The sequence below is a fragment of the Apium graveolens genome, chromosome 6, assembly GCF_009905375.1.
Source record: "Apium graveolens cultivar Ventura chromosome 6, ASM990537v1, whole genome shotgun sequence".
Taxonomy (NCBI): Eukaryota; Viridiplantae; Streptophyta; class Magnoliopsida; order Apiales; family Apiaceae; genus Apium; species Apium graveolens.
This window is the reverse complement of record NC_133652.1, coordinates 68,003,675-68,016,691: the sequence shown is the minus strand read 5'-3', so window position 1 is coordinate 68,016,691 and position 13,017 is coordinate 68,003,675. Positions and strand designations below refer to the sequence as shown.

The 13,017-nt window shown below is 35.7% G+C and overlaps 2 protein-coding genes across 2 annotated transcripts; both read right to left on the bottom strand.

Annotated features, from left to right (window-relative positions):
* Positions 1–4,497: 4,497 nt before the first annotated feature.
* On the bottom strand, positions 4,498–8,968 carry LOC141668296 (uncharacterized). The gene is made up of 10 exons (XM_074475112.1): positions 8,692–8,968; positions 8,460–8,522; positions 6,984–7,062; positions 6,837–6,908; positions 6,657–6,735; positions 6,487–6,523; positions 6,060–6,166; positions 5,391–5,460; positions 4,911–4,993; positions 4,498–4,809 (listed from the first exon to the last, which is right to left on the bottom strand). Exons 1-10 carry the CDS (start codon positions 8,908–8,910, stop codon positions 4,755–4,757), a joined length of 864 nt encoding a protein of 287 aa, XP_074331213.1. The 5' UTR covers positions 8,911–8,968; the 3' UTR covers positions 4,498–4,754.
* A 3,033-nt stretch (positions 8,969–12,001) lies between these two features.
* LOC141668048 (PRA1 family protein F2-like) lies at positions 12,002–12,884 on the bottom strand. The gene has a single exon (XM_074474730.1). It carries the CDS (start codon positions 12,741–12,743, stop codon positions 12,198–12,200), a length of 546 nt encoding a protein of 181 aa, XP_074330831.1. The 5' UTR covers positions 12,744–12,884; the 3' UTR covers positions 12,002–12,197.
* Between the last annotated feature and the right edge of the window lie 133 nt (positions 12,885–13,017).

Sequence of the window (13,017 nt, the reverse complement as noted above, 5' to 3'; positions counted from 1 at the left end):
GCTAAGGGTTTTAAGCAAAAGGAAGGAATTGATTATTTTGATACATACTCTCCGGTTGCAAGAATGGTAACAATCCGAATGCTTATAGCATTGGCTTCAGTCCATGGTCTTATCATCCATCAGATGGATGTAAAGACGGCTTTTCTTCATGGTGAACTTGAGGAAGAGATTTATATGGATCAGCCTGATGGATTTGTTGCATCAGGAAATGAAAGGAAAGTATGTAAGTTGATCAAGTCCATCTATGGCTTGAAACAAGCTCCCAGAGATTGGCATAAAAAGTTTGATGAAACTATATTGCCTTTCAGTTATAAGATTAATGAAAGTGATAAGTGTGTCTACACTAAAGTTAAAGGTAATGAGTGTGTTATTTTGTGCCTATATGTGGATGACATTTTACTGTTTGGAACCAATATTGAGATTATTAACGAGACTAAAGAATTCTTGAAAAGGCATTTTGAAATGAAGGATATGGGTGAGGCAAGTGTGATTCTTGGAATCAAACTGATTCAGTCCACTGAAGGAATAGCCTTGACTCAATCTCATTATATAGAGAAATCTATACTTGAGAAATATGGTTATTCACAGTGTAGAATCGCTAGTACACCTTATGATTCGAGAGTTTCCCTTGTCAAGAATACTTCAGGAGTGCCTGTGTCTCAGTTAAGGTATTCTCAGATTATTGGGAGCTTGCAGTATCTTGCTAACTGTACTAGACCAGATATTTCTTATTCTGTGTCTAAATTGGCTAGATATACAAGCTGTCCAAACAGAACTCATTGGGATGCTCTTGATAGAGTACTTAGATATCTAAAAGGCACAATGTACCTTAGTTTACACTACAGGAGATTTCCTGGTGTGCTTGAAGGGTACAGTGATGCAAGTTGGATAGCTAAGAAGTCCGGTTCTAATGGAGTGACTGGATACGTGTTCACCTTGGCTGGTGGAGCAATATCCTGGAAGTCAAGCAGACAGACTATAATTACTCGGTCTACTTTTGAGGCTGAGTTGTGTGCACTTGACGCCACAGGGACGGAGGCTAAATGGTTACACGGACTTATGTCTGCAATACCTGTAGTAAGCAGACCGCTTCCTGCTATTGCTATTCACTGTGATAGTCGAACAACTATCGACAAGATTAGCAGTAAAAAGCATAATGCTAAAACTAAGAGACACATCCAAGTTAGACTCAAGTCTATAAGGGGTTTAGTGACTGATAGGATCATAGCTATAGAGTTCATAGGAACTCAGAATAATATAGCTGATCCTCTTACTAAAGGACTGGAACCTGCAGTGGTCCTTTAGTCAAGGTTGGGGATGGGACTGTCAACCCATCATAATTCATCAACAGTGGGAACCCAATACACATGAGAGGAGATCCCTCGAAGTGTATTCAATGGGTAATAACAAGCTGTAAGGATGAGTTGGTAGTACCTTTGCTACATAGATGATACTATAGTATCTGAGTCTATCCCCTGTAAACCTAGAAGGTACTGACACTGCCAGAAAAGCAAGAGTGGTAAAACTCTGAATGGGATCAAGTCATTTGACGAGATAGAGGCAGTATATCTCTGGAGATGCCCAGCTAAGCGAATGTAATTGTGTGGTCACAATTAGAGGATAGGGTTAATCCTTGAAGCATTCGATGAACAGGATCGAGACATGACCACTAATGTCTCAAAGCCGTAGATTGGCACCATAACCTTTGACTTGTCGTCGTCTATGGAATATGGTTATACTAAACGGATTAAGATTCAAGGTGAAATATTCCATCTGAGTCTGATAGCCATTGAAGTAGAGGAATTAGGAGGGTTCAAACCCGGAAGGGTACCGACTCTGAAAAACAAGTCATGATGGGAAATTGATCGCATTTCTGTATGGATTTGTGGGGGATTGTTAGAAAATTAGGATTTTAGAGCTTAATTTAATTATGTTCTTGATGTTAATCCTAAAATCTAATGATTGGAAATTGTTCAATGATATTTGAACTTAAATTTTCATGTATGGTTTTAAGAATTTTCTTAATGAAATCCATATGAAATGAGAGTTGAAAGTAGCTTGGAAAAGCTTGGAAAATTTGAGAATGTTTGTCCCACATTGAAATAAATAAAGGGGGTTGTGTGCTTTATATGGTATTACCCACATGAGTAGTATACAACTACTAAGGTGTGTGATGGTCCATTGTGTTGTTGTGTGCTTCACGCACACACACGCGCGCCCCGCCCCGCCACGCCACGCACCGGACCGGGTCGGGTCGAAGGGCGATTTGGGCGAATGTCTCGGCGTCTCGCGTACGCGAGGCGACCTGGGCGAGGATTTTATTTATTTGAGAATTATTTTAATTCGAATTTATTTATCGGTGACTGGATTATTGGGCTGGGTACTGAAATAGGCTAAGTCACTTTGTTAGTGGGCTTAGTCTAAATACATTGAACCTGCAAATAATCTGATCTGTAACAAGTTCTGATATCAGAATCAGAACTTAAGAACTGATGAATAAAATCAGAACTTAACAAGTTCTGATATCAGAATCAAAACTTAAGTACTGATGAATCAAATCAGAACTTAACTTCAAAATCTGATCAGTTTTGATTTTTTATTAATGAAGCAGTTTAATTCAGACATTAAGTGTGTTGACAGTTTCATTTTTTCTCTCCTATAAATAGAGGCTAAACTGAATGTATAAAAAATATACACACTACATTCTCTTCTCTTCTCTTCAACCTCTCTACATTTCTCTCCCACAAGTCCTGAAGTGCTGATATTTTCCGGCGACTGAGGTGCTGGTCGAAGTGGAGCTTTTGTTGCTGCTGTTAACATAAACTCCGAGTTGTTTTATCCTGGTGGAGATATTGTGCGCATCCCAAACGCAGCAGGTAGGGGCAATATTCTCTTCAAGAGCAGCCAGGACTTCGAGCAAGGCCTGGTGACTCAGCTGTGATCATTTTTCTTGGCATTTTGTATCTGTGAACCTTTATTTCAGTCACTGTTAAAAGCTATGGTTTCGGGTACATCTTTCTTTCTCTCTTCGTTATTTCAGTTACTGATTTTGTTTACCTGCATGTTTTGTTTTGTTAACGTCTTGGCCTAAACTTGCTAAATTCTTTATACACTTGCTTCTATGTTGCTATATTTGTTAGTGAGATTTACAACAAAAAGTGGATATAGTTTTACACAAATATCATCTTAGCAATAAAGAACCGACGAGATCCTAGTGCAATATCATCTTAGCAGTTGAGAACCGACGAGGTCCCAGTCTAGTGATGAAGGCCGAGGTTCTCTAGCAACAAATTAAGCGCCAGACAGAAATCTTAAAAATATATTTTTATAAAAAAACAGATTGCGAAAATTTAATCCTATAACAAATTTCAGAATATATATAGGTATAATTAGTTAACATCATCATACTTTAGCCGAACTTTGCCAGAGTAGGCTATTATGTCATTTCAAATTTTCGTAGAACACCCGAGGTCTTACAGTAAATCAAATACTTTAATATAAGTTTTAACCATATTCTTGTGGGTAATAATAGCATCTTTCCTGAAACGGAAATTTTAATATTCGCAAGAATTGTACAATGTAATTCACGGCAATTGTCAATTTGGCAAACACCTAACATTCCGTTGGTATCTGATTACGATAAGGATGCTAGCTGTGATGCCTTGTGTTTATAAACTATAATTTACTTCCAAGGTTTCTTTAAACCTGTATTAAATTCAATGTATACTATTAATCTATTCCTAATCAAGAGATAAAGCTGAACCAAGACATGGTTCTGGTGGTTATTGACTTGAATATGACTATTGGGTTGATAGCGATAACTAGGTGCAATTGTTGATCAACTTTTTACAAGTGAAGAACAATGCACGTTTAAAATAAGCCAAGATTGCACCATTCAAGTTTCAACTCATCTGCTTATTTCGACCCCCAAATATTGGTAATAATAAAGTTATTTGACAGCCGTGAATCACTCGCTTACGCTATTTATGAGCATGTTTATTAGGCCCTGTTTATGAGCATGTTATATAATGTATATAATGTCACTGTTCTTTTTTTTAACGAAAAAATTTAACTATCCAAATAATGTCCTTTGAAATGTGGGCAGAAAAATCTAAAAGGGAGTATTTTGTTAGCGAGCAACAGATGCTTCAAGGTATAGTTCATTCATGTGTGTTATTTACTGACTGTAGTTAACAATGGTTTAGAAGATCATCTTATTTTCTCCTGCGGCTTGAATAAAAAAGGTACAGAATATGCTTGGAACAACTTACTGGATTCTGAATCCGAATCCTTTCACTTATTGTCAATCTCTAAATTTCATACTAAGATTGTTGTGTAAGCATCCACTACATATCTCTTTTGCACATAATCAACTTGAATTTGCAGTTTAGTTCCTGGAACCCATACGTAACTGAGTGGGTCAAGTCCACCAGAAGCCTAATTAAAAATAACAAATGACGACTGGCAAAGGACCAGTTGTCAGCACAAGGATAAAGAATAGAGCAAGGAAACATATAGCATGTCCAGAATTTTCATTATCTTTTTTAAATTTCTTTTTTAAGAAAACATGGTAAGCTGACATCCTTTTCCCGGCCACCTATGCCAATAAAGGCACCATAGCTATGAATTATCCAAGAACACAACATCAAGTATCTCCTGTATATCTTGACATCTGCAATACAAGAACTAGTGCAGGAAACAACAATGACGATTTCAGTTATGATATATGTTGCGAATCTGTGTATTCTGCAAAGTCAGGCAGTCTTGCTTTTAGGTGCTTTAGGCTTCCTCATTTTAGACCTGGCATACCTGGAAGACAATTGTAATGATATAACCAAGTTGTTTGAATGCAATGCCAAAAGATTCAATGAGCATAATAATTCAATGTGAGACAAAGATGATATTGTTACTCTATATGCATGCCACCGCGATCTGAAGAAGGCAATGTTGTATCCTTAAGTGCCTCCATGACTACATTAGCTTGTTCAAGTTCCTGTCAAATCAAGCAGGCTCGAACTAGGTAAAATGGGGTCGACAACTCAATATTGAATTCGAAGAAATTTGACTCTAACCCTAACACAATTACAAAAATTATAGGCTCAACTCGACAAATTAGAGCTCATGGTCAATCGCAAAAAACTCAGCTTAAAAGCCTCATTCTCATTTACACAAAAGTATCAACATAGGTTTTATCCAAAATTTATCAGCATCCCATTCGGGCATATTTTCTTTTTCAACTGTAAGAAAAACAAGAAAAAAGAGTTTCCTTGGCGGTTCCCAATACATAAGCGGGATCACCTAAAATACTATTTCATAGAAACTTGATATCCAATAAAGTGAAATGACCCCAAGTACAATAGATGCACTTGGCAGTTAGCAGCAAGGGGTACCTCAAAGTCAGCAAATGCAACTGGCATTCCACCTCTATCTCGCACTTTGAGCGAGTTGAATCCAGGATACCTGATGCCCAAGGTGAATTCATTTTAAAATTCCACTATAACATTAAAGTTGACTAGATAAAAGGAACTAACACCAACCAAGTAAAACCTTAGAAAACAATAAAAAAATAAAACTACATACAAATTCAAGCAATACAACTCTAAAATAAAATTTATGTTAACATTTTATAATCCTAGACCATAAACAAAATAATGCATATTGTTTTGGGCAAGTAACATATCTTATTTTAATCAGAATTGTATAGGTATGAATATCAGTATATGTACTTTGTCAGAAGTATTTTATACAAAGGCGCCACATGAAATATTCTGTAGAATAGATTTTCATTATAAAGTATATTTTAGTACAATTTATTAGTAGAACATGTTAATATTTAATATTTTATCATCCAAGTCAATAATACATAAATTTATTGATTTCTATTTCTACTACATATGCATATGAATACATTTTGTTTATATATTTTACCTTTATTAGTACAACATACAAATAGTTAATTATCATAATTTATAATAATAATGATTATAATTATAAAAAAAATGATCAATAGCAACAAAGAAAAAATACACGAGTAGATGTAAATTTTGATACAAACTTACTGTGAAAGAACCTGTTTGAGTTCGTCGCTGGTACAAGTCGGGCCTAAATTTGCTATGAACAAAGTTGAACAAGGTTGGAGACCATCAGCATTTTTCTCTATCTGTTCCTGTAGCGGGAAAGAGAAACCAAAAGAAAAGGTCAAAAACTTTACAACCCAAATTGGTTGCCATTTAGCAGAGGCAACGATGTCCAGACAACAAGATAATTAATAAGCCATCGAAAAAAGTAGTCTTGAACTATAGTAAATTAACTTGGTATAAGAAAAAAGTTACTAGTAACCTGGCATAAATTTCATAAGATTCAAAGTGCAGGTGGGAATAGCAAAAGAAGAAACAAAAGAAAAAAGAAAAAAAAAGGAGAAGCATAAAAGGTAAGTGCAGGTGGGAGATGCTACACATGAAAATTAAGTTTGCAGATTTCACTTACATTTTCTGAAGCACCTACATTGGGCTCTGTCTCTCCACTGAACAAATTCATACAAAGAGATAACGATTAGGGATGCTCTTGTTGATTTTTAAAGGAATAGCAAAAACCAATAATATATGTTCTAAGTACAATTAAAACAACAACTATTTGTCTTTCCTAGTGCTTCCAACCTCTTTTGGATTTCTATCTCATCCTTGTCAGATGATTCAGGGTTTCCGGTTCCAGTTGGTAAGTCAGATTCACCATCTCCTAATGTATAATACGGTGCCAACATGAGCATTTCAGTGTAGTACTATAATAAACATTCATACTTATTATCAAAGCTTTTTAAAGCATACATAAAATCTTACCATCATCACTCGAATTATCAGCGTCAGCATTTGAGTTTTTCCTTTTGTCAATGACAACATATGGCCCACTTCCTGTAAAAAGCAGATAGCAATCATAACAGGTTAATAATGAAATTAAATGTTCATATAATTTTAACTATTATGAACCTGCTTTTCTCTTTCTCGAGTTTGATCTAGCTAGTTCAATATGCAGAACGTGTCCAGTTTCAGGGTCAAATTTCACACCCTGAAAAAGATGAACATAATCTAAAATTTGATATCATTTAAATCTTTTTATCTAAAGAGACGCAATACATCGGAGCTCAAATATTTATGAAACAATCATATGATGAGAATCAAGGTAAAGGGATGAAAAGACTATCCCTTAAAAACTGGAGTTGCTTTGCTGCAATTACTTTTCTGGAAATGAGAACAGAAAAAAGTCCATGAAATAAGTTTATTAGAGTAAAAGGGGAACCCCTATTTTGGCTCCAAAAATATTATAAAATTAATAGTTGTTGCCTAAAATATAGGGAATCGATAGTTGTTTACTCCGAGGATGTTACCTATATTAGTTACCTATAATTTAAAAGATACCAATATTCATTCAACATTTTAGGTAATATAGGTAAGGATTGGAAGGTTGGAGTAGATATATGTTGTATACTTGTATTATAGGGAATTAATGATGGATATGTCATTATAAGGGTTTGCTTTTTTCTCCCCAAAATAAGGAGTTTTATGCCCCTCCCCCCAAAACAATTTTTTTAGGGGCTAGGGAGCCCCATTGGATCATGATTTGTAAAACTAAACCCCTAAAATATATTCCCTCCGTCTCTTTCGATTGTTTACATTTTTGAGAGAGTGTCCAACACGCATTTTAAGGTGCATATAAAGTATAGTTCTGTAAATTTTTTTTACAATTTTCTTTTTCTGAATAAAAGTTGAATGTTTTAATTTGTATTCAGAAAAACAAAATTGTAAAAAAAAATTACAGAACTATAATTTATATGCACCTTAAAATGCGTGTCGGAGACCCTCTAAAAAATGTAAACAATTGAAAGGGACGGAGGGAGTATAACCTAGGACAAATATAGGTAATGAGTGTTTGGGTTGGAGGTGCTCTTACATTGCACCTCCACCGTCTCTGGTACACATTGATCTTGCTACTTGGGTTAACACATGAGAGCGGGCATTAAGTATGATCCGTGCTGACTAAGTTTGCTAACTTCACTCGGTATATCCACTTATGTTACTACTCTCTTTGTTCTAATTTTAAATTCACCTTTCCAATTCATCCTATTGCTCCAACTATGTCTTCATCGACTTTATCAACTCTTTGTAATCCACTGAAACAGTATACAAATACCCTAGATCAGCATTGTAGAGTCCCAGATTTACGCACATCATATCTCTCATTATCATATGTTTTGCCATACACCATAAATATATTTCGATTATCGATCAACTGTTTTCTTAATTCCACAAAAAACACTACAAACAACACATATAAGCACACTGTAGAACTTTAATTTCATAAGTAGGCAGGTAAGAACTATCCTTAATACATCTGACATGAGGTATCAACAGTCATATAAAGGTTATAAACATATATAAACAAGGACAAGGATAATAATTTCTCACATTGAGTGTATGCAGAACTGCTATCGCGGAACGATGATCATTAAAAGTGGCAAATGCAACCACCTGCAGTATCCAAACAAGTAACAAATTCACTAAAAACCATTAAAAAATCAATTCAATTCAGTATAAAGTTATAAAATAAAAAGACCTGATTTTTTGTGTAATTGTATTACAATAACTGTGAAATAAACTTAAGTGAGCTAAAAAGACTAAAAAGCCCTAATTTAAAGACCTGATTACGGCGACCGGTGTATTTGAGCTGGCAAGATTCGAAGCCGGGTCGGTGACGGAAGAGATTGTGAATCTCACGAACGCTGACGTCATCTGGGAGTCCAGATATAAATAGTGTGTTTATGTTGTTGTTTCCGGCGTCGGTAAAGGCGTAGGCTTCCGGCGGCGGAGGGGCGGCGTAACTGTACGGGTCGTACGGCGGGTGATTTATTAGTGACATCGCGACTGCTCTCTGTCTTTTTTAATGATATTCAGTTTATTTTAAACCAGGATATGGCAACGATGTTTTTTCTTTTACTGCCTCGGATTTATTCTATTTTCACATTTTCTTTAGTCAACAATTTTGACAGGACAAATTGAGGTTCTACGACTTGATTATGAAGTTTACTTAAAATAATAAATTAAAGTTTTTCACCAATTCAAAATGTCACATCCATTACTTCATAATTTCTTTTAATTATTTTAAAGAAAATAAAATAAAAAATAAAAATTATACAACATTTAAAAAATAATCGAGTTGAATGAACATAAAATATATCATATTGTTGATTGATACGGTTTTCTTGAAAATACAATTATATAATTTGTTGAAGATAATATATACACGAGCTATTGATCATAAATATAATTTCTTAATAATATTTATTAATAAATCAAAATCTGAATATCCCGTATATCTGAAATCATTCCGAATATCAAATCACACAAAATACAATAAACTCAAACAAATCTAAATAGATCGGGAACAACTCTTGCTGAGAACAAATTTAACTAGCAAAAGAAAAATCTGAAAAGGTAGAAATCCTTAATTAAAGAGGAAGATAATTAAAAAAAATAAGAAGAAAATAAAGGGTAAAAAACATATTTGGGCTTTTCCCAGGGAAGAACCTATACGGCAATACCTGTGAAAGCCAGGTAAGCCAATTAAAGAGTAGGGTTTGGAGGAGAGGCAAGAAGAGATGTTTTAGTTGGAAGTATATCTTAATGATTTTATAAAATTAAAGTAATTGTGAACCAATTTTAGTTACAATTTTTCCATCAAACTTTTGGTACAGCCAGGACTTGTAGGAATTCTTTGTACAAACTTTTGAAGATGGTTGCTGACTTGGCTACCAAAAGTATAAGGTTGTATAGTATAACACTTGGATTTGTGATTTAATTATAGGTGGGGAGCAATGGGAAGTTGAAGAAAGTGAGAGGCAGGCCAATTCCAAGTTTGGAAGAGGGCAACAACTCTGCAAAGTGCATTACCATGACTCTGTTGCTCACTCTTCCTCTGGACATCACTGTTTCTACTCTTTTTTCCAAATCAATCGAGAGCCACGACGATGAAGAAGATGGTGATGATGATCGAGATGGAAAAGAAGATACAGCTGAAAACAAGAGGCTGTTCAAATCCTTCTCGTTTGAGGACTATGCATGGAGAATGTACTATGAGCAGCATGAGATCCTCTTGATAGATATCGTGCCTGATAGATATTACATGTAGGAGGAGTCTTTTGGAAATAGAAGCAACTGTGATTTTGTTAAGTTTAAGGTTTGTATTTTCAGAACCCTGATCAGTGTTCTGTGATGTATGTTACTGCTAATATGCAGTATAGGAGAAGCATAGTTTAAACTATAGGGCAAATAATTTCAATGCCATTTGCTACTGATCTCTTTTCATGCTTTACATTTTTTACTGCCTTTGCATAGTCTTACAAAACCGACACGGAGAAAACAATAAACAGGAGCTACAACGACAAGAATAGATTAAATACAGAGGAATTGGTAGGGTTATTAGACGGCAGAAACTAAGATATGAAACTTAGCACAGCCTAGAACTATACTTATCGGATAAACAAACGGACAAACAATCACGATGAGGACCTCGTAATCAAACCAGCTTTCTCAGCAGCTTCTTCATCCAGAAACAAGTCATCTGTGTTTCTAAAGAAAGCGTGAATTTCCACCACAATTGCTCCCATCAGCAATGCTGCTATTGTATTTAAAACAGCGCCAGTAAACAACATTATTATCACAGTAATAATGGACAGAATGAACATAACCGTGTTGTGATGAATTGAATGGTGGAAAACCCCCGGTGATTTGTTGCGAAGAAAGTACAGGAACATTGAAAATGCAAACAACAATGCCACGAACACCATGAGTGAGACCGGGTGGTTCACCAGACTGAAAAACAGAATTACAACCACTATGATCACGTAGTTCATTAGGAAGTAATTGAGGTTAGTTTCGATCCGTTCAAATGTGTTGTAGAATCCTGAAGGAAGATTGAATGACCATACCATCTCTTTCCATGGACGACAAATAGCAAGTCCTGCTTCTGGTTGCTGTTTTGCGTGGTTCATCAATGGAATGGTAGTGCCTTCTGAAGATGTCACGGGAATGGTGACGTATTGTGCCATCCTTCAGAGACTCGGGACAAGTAGAAAAACAGAGCAATTAGAAAGAAAATAAAATGTGGTTTTGATGATACATATAAATTCTTTAACACCGCGTACTGTCAGGAATCTTAATGATTATTTAACTTGCGTTGATCACGACTCGGCCATATATTAAATGTGTCCTTATTAGCTGCAGGCCTGTGGACGAGATCAATCATATGACCAATCGTGCTCTGATGTTTTTTTTCTATGTAATTCAAGCCAATGGGAACGTGCATCAACCAAACCAAAACAAGTGACCCTAATAACTCCTCCCATGTCGTTAGTGAATGTTTAACAATACACAAACAACACTCAGCCATGCCACAACTCACAAGCATATTAAAGTAAAGTCGTAACAGATAATATGTTGGCATAACTCATTAAAGACCATTTATTATCTGTAAATCTTATACATACAATGATTATACTCGGGGCAGTTGATGCTGAGGGTGACTCTGCAAATTAGCATTGTTCCAAAAGCTATGTTTTTGTTTCAGATCTTTTCATCGTACGAACTTGATGATAAGTTAAGGTACTCATCACAGTAATGTAAAATAGCTCTCTGCCATCGTATGTATGTGTTTGTGTGTGCAGGCAACAGATAAACAATGTTTTACCGCCAACAAGAACACAACAGTTATGAACACAAGAATTGAATTTTTATATTTTCATTAGAAGACGATTATCCATTAAACTGCAATTCTAAGAATTCTTAAAACACATAGACATGTATAATTGACCTAAAAAATAAAGTGAATTATTAAAGCTGTTCTTAACCAACATTTTAATCTGGTAATAAGAGGTCAGATCTTAAATTTATTAAAACTCAGATCTGGCAAAGTTTTTACTGAATGGAGATCTCCGCGAGAGGAAGTGATCATGGACGATTAAAACTAAACACAATTGATCATAATGTCTGCCTCGTACTGTAGATACAAAAGTGAAACGGGGAAAACAATAAACCACAATGACAGGAGAAGTTACAATACACAAATATATTAATAACAGAATATGACAGCACACCAGATGAACTGCAAATAAACAGCCTAAAAACATCCGTGAAGGAAAAAACAAACAATTAGGAAGAAGGTGAACTAGTCATCAAACCAGCGGCTTCTTCATCCAGACACAAGTCATCAGTCCTTCTAAACGCAGCATGAACTGCCACAACCACCGCTCCAAACAACAAAGCCGATATTATATTCCCAACAGCGCCAGTGAACAGCAATAAAACCACGGTGATAATTGACAAACCAATCAGAACTGTACGATCATCAATCAAACGGTGGAAGATCACCAATGGCTCATCGCGAAGAAAGTAGAGGAACAACCAAACTGCCATCAATGCAAAGAATACCATGAGTGATATCGGGTGGTACAGGAGGCTTAATAGCAGAATTGTCAACACGACGATCACATAGTTCATTCGGAAGTAGCTAAGATTGATTTTGATCCGTTCGATAGCATTGAGCAATCCTGAGGGAAAGTTGAATGATCGTGCCATTTCTTTCCATGGACGACGAGTAGCAAGTCCAGCTTTGATCTGCGTTTTCGCGCGGGAGATGAATTCGATGTTCGTGCCTCCTGGTGACGATGAAGTTGGGATGGTGCCATAATTCGTCATTTCTCCCGGGACCTTGGAGGAAGTTGAAAGAGAGTAAAGGGAGGAAATAAAATTGTTCGTGTCCAAGCGTATTACATAGTAAACTTAACCGACAGATGACAGTGTTGTAATAAAATTTTATTATAATTTAAATTACGACTCGGCCACAATCATTGTGTGTGCTGTTATGCGCTGCAGCTGATGTCTACTGTAACCAATCATATTCGTATTATTATTGATATCAGTTGGATTTTTGAGTGGATATACTCCTTTGTTAAATGAAAGTAATGAATAT

Bases quoted from the DNA above. Each gene is read 5' to 3' on its own strand.
- LOC141668296 (XM_074475112.1), bottom strand. From the start codon at position 8,910: ATGTCACTAATAAATCACCCGCCGTACGACCCGTACAGTTACGCCGCC. The intron at 8,523-8,691 runs GTCTTTAAATTA...TGGATACTGCAG, and splicing joins ACACCGGTCGCCGTAATCAG to GTGGTTGCATTTGCCACTTT. The intron at 5,461-6,059 runs GTAAGTTTGTAT...CTTGGGCATCAG, and splicing joins CTCAAACAGGTTCTTTCACA to GTATCCTGGATTCAACTCGC.
- LOC141668048 (XM_074474730.1), bottom strand. From the start codon at position 12,743: ATGACGAATTATGGCACCATCCCAACTTCATCGTCACCAGGAGGCACG.